The sequence below is a fragment of the Somniosus microcephalus genome, chromosome 28 (genome assembly GCF_052327205.1).
Source record: "Somniosus microcephalus isolate GS21.2 chromosome 28, FLI_Smic_1.0, whole genome shotgun sequence".
Lineage (NCBI taxonomy): Eukaryota > Metazoa > Chordata > Chondrichthyes > Squaliformes > Somniosidae > Somniosus > Somniosus microcephalus.
This window is the reverse complement of record NC_141014.1, coordinates 48,952,206-48,972,849: the sequence shown is the minus strand read 5'-3', so window position 1 is coordinate 48,972,849 and position 20,644 is coordinate 48,952,206. Positions and strand designations below refer to the sequence as shown.

At 52.6% G+C, this 20,644-nt stretch overlaps 1 protein-coding gene across 1 annotated transcript; it reads left to right on the top strand.

Annotated features, from left to right (window-relative positions):
* Nucleotides 1-7,020: 7,020 nt before the first annotated feature.
* Nucleotides 7,021-11,049, top strand: LOC147099830 (ferritin heavy chain A-like). The gene is made up of 3 exons (XM_085969249.1): nucleotides 7,021-7,150; nucleotides 8,477-8,656; nucleotides 11,020-11,049. The coding sequence occupies exons 1-3, from the start codon at nucleotides 7,049-7,051 to the stop codon at nucleotides 11,047-11,049; spliced, it is 312 nt and encodes a 103-aa protein (XP_085825375.1). The 5' UTR covers nucleotides 7,021-7,048.
* Nucleotides 11,050-20,644: the final 9,595 nt, after the last annotated feature.

The following is a 20,644-nucleotide window of genomic DNA, read 5'->3' as shown; positions in this document are numbered from 1 at the left end:
GCTCCCACAAACAACAATGTGATAATGACTGGATCATCTGTTTTTGTTATGTTGGTTGAGGGATTAATATTAAAAGAAAGCACAATTTACACTTCATCTAGAGCCATCCTTTGTTTCTTAACCTGTCCCATTACCATCTCCCTTTGCCTTGAATATCTCTCAATGTCTCTTAATCTCTCCTGCCGTCCATCCTATCACAGACCGTCCCTTTTGTTCTTTCCTCCCCTCCCCCCTTTCCCAGCCTCTTCACTTGCTTAAGAATCTGTTCCATTTCTGGCTTTTTTCCAGTTCTGACGAAAGGTCATCGACCTGAAACGTTGACTCTGTTTCTCTCTTCACAGACGCTGCCTGACCTGCCGAGCGTCTCCGGCATTTTCTGTTTTTATTTGAGGGATAAATAGGACAACCCAGCCTATCCAATCTTTCCTCATAGCTAAAATTCTTCAGCCCAGGCAACATCCTCGTAAATCTCCTCTGTACCCTCTCTAGTGCAATCACATCCTTCCTGTAATGTGGTGACCAGAACTGCACGCAGTACTCTAGCTGCGGCCTAACCAGTGTTTTATACATTTCAAGCATAACCTCCCTGCTCTTATATTCTATGCCTCGGCTAATAAAGCAAGTATCCCGTGTGCCTTCTTAACCACCTTATCTACCTGTCCAGCTACCTTCAGGGATCTGTGGACATGCACTCCAAGGTCCCTCTGATCTTCTGCACTTCTGTGTCCTACCCTTGTGTATTCCCTTGCCTTGTTAGCCCTCCACAAATGCATGACCTCACACTTCTCCAGATTGAATTCCTTTTGCCACTGTTCTGCCCACCTGACCAGTCCATTGATATCTTCCTGCAGTCTTCAGCTTTCTTCATTATCAACCACACAGCCAATTTTTGTATCATCTGCAACCTTCTTAATCATACTTCTTACATTCAAGTCTAAATCATTGATATATACCACAAAAAGCAAAGGACCCAGTACTGAGCCCTGCGGAACCCCACTGAAAACAGCCTTCCAGTCACGAAAACACCCTTCGACCATTACCCTTTGTTTCCTGCCTCTGAGCCAATTCTGGATCCAACTTGCCCCTTTGCCTTGGATATCATGGGCTTTTACTATTGTGACCAGTCTGCCTTGCAGGACCTTATCAAAAGCCTTGCTAAAATCCATATAGATTACATCAAACGCACTACCCTCATCGACCCTCCTCAAAAAATTCAATCAAGTTAGTCAGACAGGATCTTCCCTTAACATATCCATGCTGACTGTCCCTGATTAATCCGTGTCTTTCTAAATGAAGATTTATCCTGTCGCTCGGAAATGTTTCCAATAATATTCCCAACACTGATGTTAGGCTGACTGGCCTGTAATTATTCGGTCTATCCCATTCTCCATTTTTAAACTTCTTCTTCTCCTTCGGCAGTCCCTCCGAACCGAGGATGACTTGCTTCCACATTTAAAACGAGTTCTCAGGTGACTGATGAGTCCAATGCAGGACCTGCAGTCTCTGTCACAGGTGAGGCAGACGGTGGTTGAAGGGGGCGGGTGGGTGGGGTGCTTGGGTTGACGTGCGCTCCTTGCGCTGCCTGCGCTTAGCTTCCGCTTGCTCCCGGCGAAGAGACTCGATGTGTTCGGCGCCTTCCCGGATTCTTCTACTCCACTTTGTGCGGTCTTGGGCCAGGGATTCCCAGGTGTCGGTGGGGGATGTTACACTTTTTCAAGGAGGCTTTGAGGGTGTCCTTGATGCATTTCCTCTGCCCACCTGGGGCTCTCTTGCCGTGCCGGAGCTCCGAGTAGAGCGCTTGTTTTGGGAGTCTCGTATCGGGCATGCGGACAATGTGACCCGTCCATCGGAGCTGATCGAGCGTTGTCAAAGCTTCGATGCCGGTGATGTTGGCCTGAGCGCGATCACTGACGTTGGAGTGTCTATCCTGCCAATGGATTTGCAGGATCTTGCGGAGGCAGCGTTGGTGGTACCTCTCCAGTGCTTTGAGGTGCTTGCTGTACATGGTCCCTTTTTAAACAACGGTACCACGTTAGCAGTCCTCCAGTCCTCTGGCACCACACCTGAAGCCAGAGAAGATTGGAAAATGATGGTCAGAGCCTCTGCTATTTCACACGCACTTTCCATTCGCCTGACCCGCTTTGCAGACTCACTGATCTGGTTGGATGTTGCCTCAAACCCACAGATACCTGAAAATGACCAACCCACTGAACCACGCAGAACTATTAAAAAGACACTGACTCGCAAACAACGGAGGATTCAATTAACCTGGGCAAGGTGGCCCTCAACTGGTCCAGGCAGAGCGCAGTCGATGGGGGGGGGTGGTGTTCGCTCCGGCTGCCCGCCTCTCTTCCGTGGCTACAACCAATGCCTGGGTGTCCCTGAAGAGGGAGCACGCAGTGTCTGACGGTTCCCTTTGAGGCTTTCCCTAACCGGTGGGCACCAGAGGGACTGCAGTGCAGAGTGGATCCAGGGAACTCAATTATAATTTAAAAGGTTTTTATTTTAGTTTTGTCATAATTTGGAACTTATTGTTTGTGCCCCTTTAAAAAGGGGGTAACTTATGGTTTAAATGTTTCTGATTGATGATTTAATCGTCCCAATGGATTAGCCGAAAGATAAGCCTGTGATTCCAGATATTCAAACTGTGTTTGAGGAAAGTCAGGGCGATTGGGATCCTTATTTTTTTTCTATAAATTTAAATGCCCCAGCTGCTGTGGATGGATTTCAACTCACGTCCCATTAATCAAAGCCTCTGGATTACTAGTTCAGTAAATTTACCACTAGGCTACTGTTCCCTTCCCTTGGGGTCCTTATTGCCTTGTCAGCCAATGACACTCATTTTTCAAAGTTCTGATTGGCTCTGGGAGTCATCTCCCCCTCCTCCCTTTACTTGATCCTCTTTTTGTGAAAACATAAATTTAGACAACTAAAAACTGTAAATAAACCATTAAAACTTCAAATAAACCTTAAGAATCAAATTAAAATTTGGTTTTCCAACCCAATTGTGCACTCCAGTCCCCGCGGCGCCCACCGGTCAGGAAAGTGATCGAGCGCGCCGGCGGACACCGCGTGCTCCATCTCCAGGGCCACCCGGGCGCGAACATGGCCACGGAAGAGAGGGAGGCAATCCGGCCGGATGACCCCCTCGACCGCCCGCTGCCTGGACCAATTAATGGCTTTCTTTGCCAGGCCCAGGAGCAGACCCACGAGGAGGTCCTCCAAACCGCCCGCTCCCCTCCGCACCGGGTGACCATAGATCAAGAGCGTGGGGCTGAAGTGCAACCAAAACTTGAGGAGCAGCCCCTTCAAATAATGGAAGAGGGGCTGCAACCTCTCACACTCGATATATATATGAAATACGGACTCCTCCAGACCGCAGAACAAACATGCGGTCCGGGAGTCCGTGAACCTACTTAAATACCTATTGCACGGGACTGCCCTGTGCAACACCCTCCCGGCCAAGTCCCCAATAGAACAAGGGAGGACTCCCGCATAGAGAGCCCCCCATTGGGGACCACCGCCTCCGTCGGAAGGTAAAACGGCACGCCACGGCGTGTCCGGACGGCAGGCGAAGATGGCAAAGTGGAAGGTGTGCAGGAGCAGCCCGTACAGGAAACCCCTCCGTGCGGAATGAAAAGGCACGGAGGGTATTTCCTCGAGACGGCTCAAGTTGTGAGGCGCCGGCTCCCGAGGGGGGGTTCGGGGCTGGGCGCCGACAAGGAATTCCGTCTGAACGGGGGAAAGCTCAGACGGGATCGCCCCACACGCCTGAGCCACCTCGATACGCCTCGTGGTGCCCGGGCGCACTTTCGCCTTTATCGACTCGATGGCATCGGCCGCGAGCTGGACGTTGACCCAAGACATGCGCCTCGCCAACTCCTCCGGCGCCATCCAGCCCGCTCCTCCGCCATCGAGCAGATCCCCGACTCGAGTCACCTTGCCAGCCACAGCTCTGCGCTCTGCCAGCCACCCGAACCTGCGGACGTGGAGGTGCGGATTCCTGAACAGTGGCTGCCGAAGGACAGCCACCATTCCTGTCGGGGGAGAGCTGCGCCTGGAAGCGACCTGATTCCAAGCCCATAGCAGTTCCTGGTAGAAGACAGGCAGCTCTCGCAGGCTGGCACGCGTGCCACCCACATTCACAAACAGGAGCTGCGTGTCATAATTGAGGCCGCGCAGCTGGCGGAAGAAATACGTCGCCAGCGCACACCATCTTGGAGGAATCTCAACATACAGGTATCTCTGCAGCGTCTGAAGACGGAAAGTCGCAGCCTGGGTGCGAAGGCACACCAGCGCCTGACCGCCCTGCCTAAGCGGGAGACTCAGAACCGCGGCAGAGACCCAGTGCATCCTGTTGTTCCAGAAGAAGTCGACGAGCTTCTTCTGTATCTTGGTGACAAACGCAGGGATCAGAGTAACCAACCGGTACCACAACATGGCGGCCACCAGTTGGTTTATGACCAATGCCCGACCCCTGTAGGACAACACTCGGAGCAATCCTGTCCAGCGTCCTAAGCGAGTGGCGACTTTGGCCTGCAACTCGTGCCAGTTCGCCGGCCAGGCGTCCTCGGCCGGGCTGAGGTAGACTCCCAAGTAGAGGAGGTGCGTAGTGCTCCAGGCGAAGGGCCTGAACTCCTCCGGCAGGGAGTCCACCCGCCACTGACCCACCAGGAGTCCGGAACATTTCCCCCAGTTGATCCTGGCGGAGGATGCGTCCGAGTAAATCTGCTGGCATTCCCGCATCCTCCGCAAGTCAACGGGATCCGTGACCATGAGGAGCACGTCATCGGCGTAAGCCGAGAGGACCACCTCCACGCCCGGCCCTTGCAGAGCCAGTCCCGCCAACCTCTTCCGCAAGACGCGCAGGAAAGGCTCTACGCAAATGGCATATAACTGGCCGGACATGGGGCATCCCTGACGCAACCCCCTCCCGAAGCGAAGGGGCGCCGTCAAGGACCCGGTAACTTTAATCAGACACTCCGCGGCAGCGTACAGAAGTCGGATCCGGGCGACAAAATGCGTCCCGAACCCGAATGCGCGCAGAGTCCCGAAAAGATACTCGTGATCCACCCTGTCGAACGCCTTCTCCTGATCCAGGGAAAGGAAGGCAACTGACAGACCAGCCCTCTGGGAATGGTGGACCAGGTCCCGGACCAGATGGATGTTATCATGGATAGACCGGCCCGGGACCGTGTAGGACTGGTCGGGGTGGATCATGTGGGCCAGCACGGCGCCAAGGCGAGCAGACATGGCCCTGGCAAAAATTTTGTAATCCGTGCTGAGGAGGGAGACCGGGCACCAGTTCTTAAGGAGGTGGAGATCGCCCTTCTTTGGCAGCAGGACAATCATCGCCCTGCACCAAGAGAGGGGCATCTCCCCGGTCGCCAAACTTTCCCCCAGGACCCGCGCGTAGTCGCCCCCCAAGACGTCCCAGAACGCCCTGTGGAACTCCACGGTCAGCCCGTCCAGCCCCGGGGACTTCCCCCTAGAGAGCTAGCGGAGGGCGCTGGTCAGCTCCTCCAGACTCAGAGGAGCGTCCAATTTTTCGGTGCCCTCCAGGCCGACCTTCGGCAGGTCCTCCCACAAAACTCTGCGCGCATCCTCGCTGGACGGATCCGGTGAGAACAGAGCCCCGTAATAGGCGCGGGTCTCCGCGCGGATTCCCTCCAGATCCGAGACCAGAGATCCATCGTCGGCCAGCAGCTCCAAGAGCTGCTTAGGGACCCCCCGTCTTTTTTCCAGCGAGTAGAAGAAGGGGGAGCCGCGGTCCAGGTCCCGCAGGAACTGGATCCGCGACCTCACGTACGCGCTTCGGGACCCGACGAGCTGCAGGTCCTTCAGCGCGCCCTTCTTCTCTTCGTACACCAACCGCAGGGCCGGGTCCTCGACGACTTGACCGAGATGGGACTCCAGGTCGAGCACCTCCTTCTCCAACCGCCCGACCCGGGCCTCCCGCCTCTTGGTCGACCCCCTCGCATACTCCTGACAGAAGAGACGGACGTGAGCCTTGCCCACGTCCCACCATAGCCTCAAGGAGGGGAAGCCCCCCTGTTTCCTTCTCCAGCCAGCCCAGAACCGACTAAACGAATCCCGGAACCGTGCGTCCTCCAGCAGCAGGTTGTTAAAGTGCCAGTACGCGGACCCCCCCCGCGCGCGCAGCGGAACGAGCTCCGCCCACACCAGGTGGTGGTCCGTGCATGGCACTGGCCGCATGGAAGCCGCCGGAACGCAGGAGACGTATGCCCGGGAAATGTAGAGGCGGTCGATTCTGGATGCTCCTCTCCCAGACCTCACGCAAGTGAAGGCGCTGGAGTCGGGATGGAGATTTCGCCAGACGTCCACCAAGTCGAGGGACCCGACCAGGTCCCTCAACTTCTCCATCGCCGCCGGGCTTCGCAGGCCGCCCGTGCGGTCCTTTGCCTCGAGGGTGCAGTTAAAATCCCCCCCGAGGATGACGCACTCGCCCGCGTCGATGGAGCCCGGAAGAGTGGACACTTCTTCAAAGAAGCGCGCTTGCTGCGCACCGGTCTGAGGGGCGTACACGTTCACTAGACGGAGCGGCACGCCCCCCAGGCGAACAGTGACCTGGAGCAAGCGGCCCGGCACGAGCTCCTTGACCCCCAAGATCTCCGGCTGAAAATGCGGGGCCTGCAAGATAGCCACCCCACTGGAAACACTGGAGAGGTGACTCATGCTGACCCCTCCTTGCCACTCCAGGAGCCACGTGGCCTCGTCTCCCGGAACGGTGTGGGTTTCTTGCAGGAAGCACACCGCATACTTCCCGTCCCGAAGGATCGAAAAGTTATTAAATCTGCGGCTAAATGTTCTGATTGGCTCTGGGAGTCATCTCCCCTCCTCCCTTTACTTGATTGGTGCTCTGAGAGAGGCTGCCACTTCTGATTGGGTATTGAGGAATGTCACTCATCATCTAGGCGGCCACGCCCTGGATTATCCAGCGGTATAAATATTAGGAGTTTGGGGGGTTGGTTAAATCCCAGCTTCTTACTTTAGCAAAGTTTAGATTTAGCAAAAAATAATAATTAGGATGGCTTCTCAAGTGTGTCAGAACTACCACAAGGACTGTGAGGATGCTGTCAACAAGCAGATCAACATGGAGTTCTATTCCTCCTATGCTTATCTCTCCATGGTGTGTCTTGTATTTCTGACCACTTCACAATGGAGACTATGTAATGTTACTTTACTAAATTCTGTGCTGTGTCTAGCCCATCCCTCAATCTATGCACAGTAAATTCATTTTTTAAAGCTAAAATATAATGCAATTTATCATTTTGTGTGTCCATTAACAAACTGCCTCTCTGGTCCTTGCAGTAACTGAACCATATTATGAGTATCTTAATGACTCTCTTTCCTGGGCTCTTGAGTGTGTTGTTGAAGTTTATATTTGGAATACACTCTGCATTCAATGTGTGGAAATCAGAATTGTTATCCTCAATTCTAAATCACTCCATGGCCTTTCCCTACTTTGCTTTTGCAATAAGGGGATGTAATCTTAAAATTAGAAATAGCCCTTTTAGGAGGGAAGTCAGGAGGCACTTCTTCACAAGGGTGGTGGAGATCTGGAACACTTTTTTTTTTCTTTACCTGCTTTTCCCCCCCAGCTGTGGATGCTGGGACAATTGGAGCTTTCAAGACAGATGCTTTTCTTGGGTAAGTGCCTCAAGGGGGATGGAGTAAAGCTACAGGTCAGCCATGATCAAATTGAATGGTGGAGCAGGCTCGAGTGGCTGAATGGCCTACTCATGTTCCTAATATTAACCTTAGTTTTAACTGTCAGTTTGTGCCCTTCTGTCTTTTCGCTAACTCCCTTTGCCGTACTGGTGGTAAATCCGTCAGCCACTTTGACCCTACTCGGGAACTCTCCCTTAACTCTGCTTTCCTACTACTTGACCTTGACCAAGCACTTCAAATTCTGAAGGTTTATGAACCTTTATTCCTTGGTATGTGGTTCTCCTCTGAAATGCCTTGATTAGTGTTGAAGGTGCCAAATTAATGCTGCTTGTGGTAATTTTAGTTCCATGGGATGAATGTAGCCAGTAAGATTCAGACCAGTTTCTCCTCTTTGATGTATTACATGAATTGTGTACTGTGACTAGACTCTACTTTAATGGGTTTGTTTCTAGTGCCCCTTGGCAATAGATCTGAGCCAATATTTGCAAGTTACTATTTAATCTGCTCCCACCACCCTTTCAGGCAGTGCATGCACTTGAGTTTCCTCCTGTAGCCTCTGGTTCTTTTGCCATTTCCATTGGCCAGTTTCCCTATTGCTAGGGGTCAGATTGTCCACTCTCTACCAGGTTAGTGAAGTAAGTAGGCCTGTGCTAGTTTTCATGTACAACGAGTTCAGTGAGACGTTAAACCTTTGAAAGAAAGCAAAATCCAGGTTGGCTTTATGTACAATACCCATGATAGATCTGCCATTGGATACCCAACTACTTTTCTGATCTCTCCATAGTCCTTCTACTTTGACCGGGATGATGTTGCCCTGCGTCACTTTGCCGAGTTCTTCAAGGAGCAGTCGCACGAGGAACGGGAGCACGCGGAGAAACTGATGAAATTCCAGAATCGGCGTGGAGGCCGAATCATCTTGGAGGACATCAAGGTTTGGCTCAATAAACAAGTGACGTTCTGTCTTGTAAGATTCGAAATTTTCAGCAATAATCACGCAAGAAAACAGGATAAAATAAGACAGTTTATTGACCAAAGTAAGCTTGCACAGGAAAAAACCTTTGATAAAAGGGCATACAAAATGGCCGCCGGGCCTCGTGATCAGTTTTCTGGACCATTTGATTTCTGTTACTGCAAGCCAGACAGGCTTGTGGATTGAAGACAGTAAGCCCGCGAAAGCCAGTATCGGGGAACCGAAACTCAGGGAAACAGCATACATATTCAATGGATTCTAAGTACAGGATGGGGCCCATCAAGATATGGGCGGACAATGCACGAACACTTATACCCATTTAATGTACAAAGGAGAAACCGTTTAACAGCCATCAAGGGAAATCTCCAGACCGATCAATATGCGAACCGAGTCACGATGACAATGTAAAAGACATTAAAAGACATTATCGGCCAGGAAGGCCAGTTAAGTTATCACCGGCTCCCGTTACAAGACAAAGCGCCCCTGCAGAGATTTCTGCCCGCCAAAATTAATACAAAGACAAGACTATGATTTGGCGGGAGATAAGACTGTCCCAAAAGGGTATAACTATGGATTGAAAGTCCATCAAAGTTACGGACGGTGACGGTTACACAGATCCAGGATCAAGCGCGCCTCTTCTACCTCAGTAGCTTCGGAATCGATCAAGACGCTTCGTCTTTTTAAAGACGCTTCGGACGGACAATTTCGGTGAAAAGACAACGTGGTCGGTGTTCAGCCAGACAAGGCTCGGTGACGACGAGGGTGGCCCGGGTACTGTTGTCGGGAGATCATCGACGACCCAGGCCGAAGGAGAAGACACCCTCTGGAAAGCCACCGAGCCAGGCGGGAGCGAGAAAGGTCCTCGACATACCATTCGGCCAGAGACCTTCAGATTCTCCCATTTGCATCCAGTTCTTCAACAGCTTTTAGCTGATCCAACCTTGATGAGCGCTCATCGAGGCTGTGTCTACCCCGCCGCCTCGAGAGAGAGAGAGAATATCGACTGCGCCAGAAGTTTCCAAATCCACGTGACGACGGAAAGCTGTGCCAAAAGGCTGCGAACCCCCTTTTTCGCGATTTTGAGAGTGGTGAGCATGATCCCGAGTTCCTCAGGTCAAAACTTAGTTTAGGTATAGGGGAGGGAGTTAAGGGTAATCGTAATGTGTTTTCCCTTTTACGATGTGCCGTGTGTTCCCCATTTCCATAGAGTCAAGTTCATAAATTTGTGCATGATTGTAGTTACTTTAATCTGTGCCTATGACATGTATTTTGTAATGCTTCAAACTGTTTAAAAATAAAAGCATCCATTTCGTGCTATTCAACCTGGTCTATTGAGTCCTTTCTCTGCACTACAGTTCTCTGCATCTAAGTCCAAGGTCTAGAACCGTAGGGGAGAGTGGGTCGAACCACTCAAGGGTAATTATTGCACAAAGCCTGGCAGGAGACCAGAACGAGCAAGAGAAACCCCCTACAGTCTGGGACCCGTAGACTGATTGTTTCAAATACTTTCTAAAGCCATTGGTTCCAATTTATAACAAACAGGCCATTTGGCCAAGTGGGTCCATGACAGAGTTTATACTCCACGAGCCATGCTTCATCTAACCCTATCTGCATATCCTTCTATACACCTCTCCCTAGTACTTATCTAGCTTCCCCTTAATTACATCTGTTATTTGACTCCAGTAGTTGTGTTGGGGTGTCTCCTGGGTTCTTAAGGGGGTTGGGGTGAGGATGGGACAGTTGGCCTTATGTGGACATTGAGAATAAGTGTGTCGCAGTGGTTCCAGGATCTAAGCATCTATTGTACAGGAATTACTAGATCATTTGAGCAAATTTACATCATCTCAATTACACCACTTGACTATCCTCCAGTCCATGAGGATTAAAATCCCAACTCTAGAGGAAGTGGGGGGAGCTTGGATGTTCCTTGATATCTGCTACTGGCTATAACTAGTTTCACTTTTTTTGTTTCTTTCAGTTGTGTGACTTCCTGGAGACCCACTACTTGGATGAGCAAGTGAAGATGATCAAGAAGCTTGGAGATCACATCACCAACTTGAAGAGACTGGGAGCCCCTGAGAATGGCATGGGAGAGTACCTGTTTGACAAGCACACCCTGGGGGAGAGTGACTGAAGCTTATTGTGTTCAGTACTCATGTTTATATAATTGTGTGGGAGACCCTGTCCTTCAGGGAATGATGGGTTGTGTGACTTTGTACAAAGAGCTGTGAGACCTGGGCTCTATGTAATATCAACTGTCACTAACTGTAAATAAACTGTCCAACATTGGACTGGATTTTGTCTCCTTGTAAATTTGAGTGGTTGCTTATTTTCTGATAACATTTGGTTGTCTTCAGACAAGAGCTACGCTGGGCTGTGTCCTCTGAGATGGTGTGCGTTGGCGACGTATTTCTTCCACCAGCTGCACGGCCTCAATTACGCCACGCAGCTCCTGTTTGTGAAAGTGGGCGGCATGCGTGCCAGCCTGCGGGAGCTGCCTGTCTTCTACCAGGAACTGCTATGGGTTTGGAACTACGTTGCTTCCAGGCGGAGCTCTTCCCCCTCTCAGGAGCAGCGGCTCTCCTTCGGGAGCCGTTGCTCAGGAATCCGCACCTCCACGATCGTGGGTTCGGGTGGCTGGCGGAGCACAGGGCTGTGCCTGGCAAGGTGACCAGAGTCGGGGATCTGCTCGATGGCGGAGGAGCGGGCTGGATGGCGCCAGAGGAGCTGGCGTGGCGCCTGTCCTGGGCCAACGTCCGGCTCGCGGTCCAAGCCATTGAGTCGGTGAAAGTGGCACTGGGCCCCGGCTCCACTAGGTGTATCGAGGCGGCTTGAGCACGTGGGGCGATACCGTCCGAGCTTGCCCCCGTTCAGACGGAGTTCCTAATCGGCGCCCGGCCCCGAAACTCCCCTCGGAAACCGGCTCCTCACAACTTGCGCCGTCTCGAGGAAAGACCCTCCGTGCCTTTTCATTCCGCGCGGAGGAGTTTCCTGTACGGGCTGCTCCTGCGCAGACACCACTTTGCTGTCTGCGTCTGCCGTCCGGACACGCCTTGGCGTGGCGTCTTGCTGACCGGCGGTGGCGGAGGTCCCCAATGGAGGGCTCTCTATGCGGGAGTCCTCCCTTGTTCCATCGGGGACTTGGCCTGGAGGGTGTTGCACGGAGCGGTCCCGTGCAATATGGTTTTAAATAGGTTCACGGACCCCCAGGCCGCCTGCATTTTTTGCGGCCTGGAGGAGTCCGTGTTTCACGTTTCCATAGAATGTGAGAGGTTGCAGCCCCTCTTTCATTACCTGAAGAGGCTGCTCCTCGATTTTTGGTTGCACTTCAGTCCCACGCTCCTGATCTACGGTCACCCTTGTGGGCCTGGCTAAAAAAGCCATCAATTGGTCCAGGGGGTCGTTCAGCCGGATTGCCTGCCTCTCTTCCGCGGCCATGTTCGCGCCCGGGTGGCCCTGGAGATGGAGCACGCGGTGTCCGCCGGCACGCTTGAGTATTTCCGCCACCGGTGGGCGCCGCGGGGACTGGAGTGCCTCGTCAACCCGGAAAACCAAATTTTAATTTGATTTAAGTTTTAGTTGAACTTTTGTTAATTTACAGTCAAATTTGTTGTTGGTCCCAACTAAAAGAGTACACTGGGCTGTGTTTACACAGAATGTGAGGTGGCAGCCCTCCTTTCATTCATTATGTGAAAGGAGCTGCTCAATTTTGGGTTGCACTTCAGTCCCACGCTCCTGATCTTCGGTCACCCAGTGTGGAGGGAGCAGGCAGATGAGAGGACCTTCTCGGAGGACTGCTCCTGGGCCTTCCCAAAAAGGCCATTAACTGGTCCAAGCAGCGGGCGGTTGAGTGTTGTTCGGCCCGATTGCCTGCCTGTCTTCCGTGGCCATGTTTGCGCCTGGTTCTCCCTGGAGATGGTGCACGCGGTGTCGGCCAGCATGCTCGAGCCCTTCTGTGACGGGTAGGCTCCGCAGCGACTGGAATGCATCATCAACCCCAGCAACCAAATTTTAAGTTTCATTTGATGTTTTAAGTTGCAGACAATTTGTTTAAACACCCAATCTAGTCTAGTAGAATTGTCCTAATTCAAATCTGGGAGTTCCAACTGGCCTTTATGGGATACTTTTCTTGGTGAAGATCATTTCTGTTGGTGGGGAGGGGGTGAAGAACAATACTCTCTTCATGGAGTCCCATTGGCTGAGAACCACACTGCACTAGGTTCCTACGGCTAAAGCTGCCACTTCTAAGTCTAATGGAGAGTTGGAGAATAGAGCAAGGTAACTATAGGATAAACAATTAGAGACGTGGTCACAGTGTTAGAGCTTTATCTGAGTTTTGACCTTGGGTGAAAATCTGAGGCTATTCTCAACATACCTGTATCACATGAACACGTGTGTCAGTCCACTAGTCCCACTTTTCCTTACTTCATCTTTCATTCAATAGTGTTAGACCTTTGATGTGCTTTCTTAGCCTGTTCCTTCCTGTTGATCCCACAGTGTTGTGGTCCAATCAGGAACACAAGGTATCCATGGAACCCCAGCACCATCCTTCCCTGACCAGATTGAGGGAAACCTCAGTAATTCTCATCTCAGAATGATTTACTGGACTTCCTGTTCCACCAGAGAAGATTCACCAGTCTCCTCGCCTCTTTCCATTTGTACTTTCCTTCTCGACAGTCAAACATCAAGAGAGATTAATCACTAAAACAAGTCTATAACAGATAGTCTCTTCACATCAGTGGGACAAAGTCTACACAACCAACACTACACACAGTGATTGCCAGCAACTGGGTCCAGGCAGCAGAGGGTCATTCGGCCGACTGACTGCCGGTCTTCCGTGGCCACGTTCGTGCCCGGGTGTCCTTGGAGATGGAGCACGCGGTGAACCCGGCACGCTCGAGGCCGCCTGCGACCGGTGGGCCCCGTGGGGACTGGAGTGATTCATCACCCAGCAACCAAATTTCAACTTAATTTGTTAAGTTTCACTTAATGTTTTGAGTTTAGTTAGTCTCTTTGTTTATGGGTTGCTCAAAAAGAGTACACACAGTGATTGCCTCTCTCTTCCTGCAATCCCCCCAATCCCGTCAGCTTAACTCAAACATCCTTTCCCCGGCGGATAGACCAGACTTACCCCAGTACATGTCAAATACATGGAATGTACTCGTGCAAAAGGTAATATTTAAAACATTACAAAAACACACATACACAGTTAACCATCATTTAAAGCTGGCATAAATCTAATAATGGGGGTGAGGCGGACCTACAAATACAAAGGGATCGGGATAGGTGGGTGGAAAATGGCATATAATGTGGGAAAATACAAAAGAATGAGACTAGGGAAAAGAAAGACTTGAATTTCTATAGCGCCTTTCACGACCACCGGATGTCTCAAAGCACTTTACAGCCCATGAAGTACTTTTTGAAGTGTAGTCACTGTTGTAATGTAGGAAGCATAGCAGCCAATTTGCACACAGCAAGCTCCCACAAACAACAATGTGATAATGACTGGATCATCTGTTTTTGTTATGTTGGTTGAGGGATTAATATTAAAAGAAAGCACAATTTACACTTCATCTAGAGCCATCCTTTGTTTCTTAACCTGTCCCATTACCATCTCCCTTTGCCTTGAATATCTCTCAATGTCTCTTAATCTCTCCTGCCGTCCATCCTATCACAGACCGTCCCTTTTGTTCTTTCCTCCCCTCCCCCCTTTCCCAGCCTCTTCACTTGCTTAAGAATCTGTTCCATTTCCGGCTTTTTTCCAGTTCTGACGAAAGGTCATCGACCTGAAACGTTGACTCTGTTTCTCTCTTCACAGACGCTGCCTGACCTGCCGAGTGTCTCCGGCATTTTCTGTTTTTATTTGAGGGATAAATAGGACAACCCAGCCTATCCAATCTTTCCTCATAGCTAAAATTCTTCAGCCCAGGAAACATCCTCGTAAATCTCCTCTGTACCCTCTCTAGTGCAATCACATCCTTCCTGTAATGTGGTGACCAGGACTGCACGCAGTACTCTAGCTGCGGCCTAACCAGTGTTTTATACATTTCAAGCATAACCTCCCTGCTCTTATATTCTATGCCTCGGCTAATAAAGCAAGTATCCCGTGTGCCTTCTTAACCACCTTATCTACCTGTCCAGCTACCTTCAGGGATCTGTGGACATGCACTCCAAGGTCCCTCTGATCTTCTGCACTTCTGTGTCCTACCCTTGTGTATTCCCTTGCCTTGTTAGCCCTCCACAAATGCATGACCTCACACTTCTCCAGATTGAATTCCTTTTGCCACTGTTCTGCCCACCTGACCAGTCCATTGATATCTTCCTGCAGTCTTCAGCTTTCTTCATTATCAACCACACAGCCAATTTTTGTATCATCTGCAACCTTCTTAATCATACTTCTTACATTCAAGTCTAAATCATTGATATATACCACAAAAAGCAAAGGACCCAGTACTGAGCCCTGCGGAACCCCACTGAAAACAGCCTTCCAGTCACGAAAACACCCTTCGACCATTACCCTTTGTTTCCTGCCTCTGAGCCAATTCTGGATCCAACTTGCCACTTTGCCTTGGATATCATGGGCTTTTACTATTGTGACCAGTCTGCCTTGCAGGACCTTATCAAAAGCCTTGCTAAAATCCATATAGATTACATCAAACGCACTACCCTCATCGACCCTCCTCAAAAAATTCAATCAAGTTAGTCAGACAGGATCTTCCCTTAACATATCCATGCTGACTGTCCCTGATTAATCCGTGTCTTTCTAAATGAAGATTTATCCTGTCGCTCGGAAATGTTTCCAATAATATTCCCAACACTGATGTTAGGCTGACTGGCCTGTAATTATTCGGTCTATCCCATTCTCCATTTTTAAACTTCTTCTTCTCCTTCGGCAGTCCCTCCGAACCGAGGATGACTTGCTTCCACATTTAAAACGAGTTCTCAGGTGACTGATGAGTCCAATGCAGGACCTGCAGTCTCTGTCACAGGTGAGGCAGACGGTGGTTGAAGGGGGCAGGTGGGTGGGGTGCTTGGGTTGACGTGCGCTCCTTGCGCTGCCTGCGCTTAGCTTCCGCTTGCTCCCGGCGAAGAGACTCGATGTGTTCGGCGCCTTCCCGGATTCTTCTACTCCACTTTGTGCGGTCTTGGGCCAGGGATTCCCAGGTGTCGGTGGGGGATGTTACACTTTTTCAAGGAGGCTTTGAGGGTGTCCTTGATGCATTTCCTCTGCCCACCTGGGGCTCTCTTGCCGTGCCGGAGCTCCGAGTAGAGCGCTTGTTTTGGGAGTCTCGTATCGGGCATGCGGACAATGTGACCCGTCCATCGGAGCTGATCGAGCGTTGTCAAAGCTTCGATGCCGGTGATGTTGGCCTGAGCGCGATCACTGACGTTGGAGTGTCTATCCTGCCAATGGATTTGCAGGATCTTGCGGAGGCAGCGTTGGTGGTACCTCTCCAGTGCTTTGAGGTGCTTGCTGTACATGGTCCCTTTTTAAACAACGGTACCACGTTAGCAGTCCTCCAGTCCTCTGGCACCACACCTGAAGCCAGAGAAGATTGGAAAATGATGGTCAGAGCCTCTGCTATTTCACACGCACTTTCCATTCGCCTGACCCGCTTTGCAGACTCACTGATCTGGTTGGATGTTGCCTCAAACCCACAGATACCTGAAAATGACCAACCCACTGAACCACGCAGAACTATTAAAAAGACACTGACTCGCAAACAACGGAGGATTCAATTAACCTGGGCAAGGTGGCCCTCAACTGGTCCAGGCAGAGCGCAGTTGATGGGGGGGGGTGGTGTTCGCTCCGGCTGCCCGCCTCTCTTCCGTGGCTACAACCAATGCCTGGGTGTCCCTGAAGAGGGAGCACGCAGTGTCTGACGGTTCCCTTTGAGGCTTTCCCTAACCGGTGGGCACCAGGGGGACTGCAGTGCAGAGTGGATCCAGGGAACTCAATTATAATTTAAAAGGTTTTTATTTTAGTTTTGTCATAATTTGGAACTTATTGTTTGTGCCCCTTTAAAAAGTGGTTAACGTATGGTTTAAATGTTTCTGATTGATGATTTAATCGTCCCAATGGATTAGCCGAAAGATAAGCCTGTGATTCCAGATATTCAAACTGTGTTTGAGGAAAGTCAGGGCGATTGGGATCCTTATTTTTTTTCTATAAATTTAAATGCCCCAGCTGCTGTGGATGGATTTCAACTCACGTCCCATTAATCAAAGCCTCTGGATTACTAGTTCAGTAAATTTACCACTAGGCTACTGTTCCCTTCCCTTGGGGTCCTTATTGCCTTGTCAGCCAATGACACTCATTTTTCAAAGTTCTGATTGGCTCTGGGAGTCATCTCCCCCTCCTCCCTTTACTTGATCCTCTTTTTGTGAAAACATAAATTTAGACAACTAAAAACTGTAAATAAACCATTAAAACTTCAAATAAACCTTAAGAATCAAATTAAAATTTGGTTTTCCAACCCAATTGTGCACTCCAGTCCCCGCGGCGCCCACCGGTCAGGAAAGTGATCGAGCGCGCCGGCGGACACCGCGTGCTCCATCTCCAGGGCCACCCGGGCGCGAACATGGCCACGGAAGAGAGGGAGGCAATCCGGCCGGACGACCCCCTCGACCGCCCGCTGCCTGGACCAATTAATGGCTTTCTTTGCCAGGCCCAGGAGCAGACCCACGAGGAGGTCCTCCAAACCGCCCGCTCCCCTCCGCACCGGGTGACCATAGATCAAGAGCGTGGGGCTGAAGTGCAACCAAAACTTGAGGAGCAGCCCCTTCAAATAATGGAAGAGGGGCTGCAACCTCTCACACTCGATATATATATGAAATACGGACTCCTCCAAACCGCAGAACAAACATGCGGTCCGGGAGTCCGTGAACCTACTTAAATACCTATTGCACGGGACTGCCCTGTGCAACACCCTCCCGGCCAAGTCCCCAATAGAACAAGGGAGGACTCCCGCATAGAGAGCCCCCCATTGGGGACCTCCGCCTCCGTCGGAAGGTAAAACGGCACGCCACGGCGTGTCCGGACGGCAGGCGAAGATGGCAAAGTGGAAGGTGTGCAGGAGCAGCCCGTACAGGAAACCCCTCCGTGCAGAATGAAAAGGCACGGAGGGTATTTCCTCGAGACGGCTCAAGTTGTGAGGCGCCGGCTCCCGAGGGGGGGTTCGGGGCTGGGCGCCGACAAGGAATTCCGTCTGAACGGGGGAAAGCTCAGACGGGATCGCCCCACACGCCTGAGCCACCTCGATACGCCTCGTGGTGCCGGGGCGCACTTTTGCCTTTATCGACTCGATGGCATCGGCCGCGAGCTGGACGTTGACCCAAGACATGCGCCTCGCCAACTCCTCCGGCGCCATCCAGCCCGCTCCTCCGCCATCGAGCAGGTCCCCGACTCGAGTCACCTTGCCAGCCACAGCTCTGCGCTCCGCCAGCCACCCGAACCTGCGGACGTGGAGGTGCGGATTCCTGAACAGTGGCTCCCGAAGGACAGCCACCATTCCTGTCGGGGGAGAGCTGCGCCTGGAAGCGACCTGATTCCAAGCCCATAGCAGTTCCTGGTAGAAGACAGGCAGCTCTCTCAGGCTGGCACGCGTGCCACCCACATTCACAAACAGGAGCTGCGTGTCATAATTGAGGCCGCGCAGCTGGCGGAAGAAATACGTCGCCAGCGCACACCATCTTGGAGGAATCTCAATGTACAGGTATCTCTGCAGCGTCTGAAGACGGAAAGTCGCAGCCTGGGTGTGAAGGCACACCAGCGCCTGACCGCCCTGCCTAAGCGGGAGACTCAGAACCGCGGCAGAGACCCAGTGCATCCTGTTGTTCCAGAAGAAGTCGACGAGCTTCTTCTGTATCTTGGTGACAAACGCAGGGATCAGAGTAACCAACCGGTACCACAACATGGCGGCCACCAGTTGGTTTATGACCAATGCCCGACCCCTGTAGGACAACACTCGGAGCAATCCTGTCCAGCGTCCTAAGTGAGTGGCGACTTTGGCCTCCAACTCGTGCCAGTTCGCCGGCCAGGCGTCCTCGGCCGGGCTGAGGTAGACTCCCAAGTAGAGGAGGTGCGTAGTGCTCCAGGCGAAGGGCCTGAACTCCTCCGGCAGGGAGTCCACCCGCCACTGACCCACCAGGAGTCCGGAATATTTCCCCCAGTTGATCCTGGCGGAGGATGCGTCCGAGTAAATCTGCTGGCATTCCCGCATCCTCCGCAAGTCAACGGGATCCGTGACCATGAGGAGCACGTCATCGGCGTAAGCCGAGAGGACCACCTCCACGCCCGGCCCTTGCAGAGCCAGTCCCGCCAACCTCTTCCGCAAGACACGCAGGTAAGGCTCTACGCAAATGGCATATAACTGGCCGGACATGGGGCATCCCTGACGCACCCCCCTCCTGAAGCAAAGGGGCGCCGTCAAGGACCCGTTAACTTTAATCAGACACTCCGCGGCAGCGTACAGAAGTCGGATCCGGGCGACAAAATGCGTCCCGAACCCGAATGCGCGCAGAGTCCCGAAAAGATACTCGTGATCCACCCTGTCGAACGCCTTCTCCTGATCCAGGGAAAGGAAGGCAACCGACAGACCAGCCCTCTGGGAATGGTGGACCAGGTCCCGGACCAGATGGATGTTATCATGGATAGACCGGCCCGGGACCGTGTAGGACTGGTCGGGGTGGATCATGTGGGCCAGCACGGCGCCAAGGCGAGCAGACATGGCCCTGGCAAAAATTTTGTAATCCGTGCTGAGGAGGGAGACCGGGCGCCAGTTCTTAAGGAGGTGGAGATCGCCCTTCTTTGGCAGCAGGACAATCATCGCCCTGCACCAAGAGAGGGGCATCTCCCCGGTCGCCAAACTTTCCCCCAGGACCCGCGCGTAGTCACCCCCCAAGACGTCCCAGAACGCCCTGTGGAACTCCACGGTCAGCCCGTCCAGCCCCGGGGACTTCCCCCTAGAGAGCTAGCGGAGGGCGCTGGTCAGCTCCTCCAGACTCAGAGGAGCGTCCAATTTTTCGGTGCCCTCCAGGCCGACCTTCGGCAGGTCCTCCCACAAAACTCTGCGCGCATCCTCGCTGGACGGATCCGGTGAGAACAGAGCCCCGTAATAGGCGCGGGTCTCCGCGCGGATTCCCTCCAGATCCGAGACCAGAGATCCATCGTCGGCCAGCAGCTCCAAGAGCTGCTTAGGGACCCCCCGTCTTTTTTCCAGCGAGTAGAAGAAGGGGGAGCCGCGGTCCAGGTCCCGCAGGAACTGGATCCGCGACCTCACGTACGCGCCTCGGGACCCGACGAGCTGCAGGTCCTTCAGCGCGCCCTTCTTCTCTTCGTACACCAACCGCAGGGCCGGGTCCTCGACGACTTGACCGAGACGGGACTCCAGGTCGAGCACCTCCTTCTCCAACCGCCCGACCCGGGCCTCCCGCCTCTTGGTCAACCCCCTCGCATACTCCTGACAGAAGAGACGGACGTGAGCCTTGCCCACGTCCCACCATAGCCTCAAGGAGGGGAAGCCCCCCTGTTTCCTTCTCCAGCCGGCCCAGAACCGACTAAACGAATCCCGGAACCGTGCGTCCTCCAGCAGCAGGTTGTTAAAGTGCCAGTACGCGGACCCCCCCCGCGCGCGCAGCGGAACGAGCTCCGCCCACACCAGGTGGTGGTCTGTGCATGGCACTGGCCGCATGGAAGCCGCCGGAACGCAGGAGACGTATGCCCGGGAAATGTAGAGGCGGTCGATTCTGGATGCTCCTCTCCCAGACCTCACGCAAGTGAAGGCGCTGGAGTCGGGATGGAGATTTCGCCAGACGTCCACCAAGTCGAGGGACCCGACCAGGTCCCTCAACTTCTCCATCGCCGCCGGGCTTCGCAGGCCGCCCGTGCGGTCCTTTGCCTCGAGGGTGCAGTTAAAATCCCCCCCGAGGACGACGCACTCGCCCGCGTCGATGGAGCCCGGAAGAGTGGACACTTCTTCA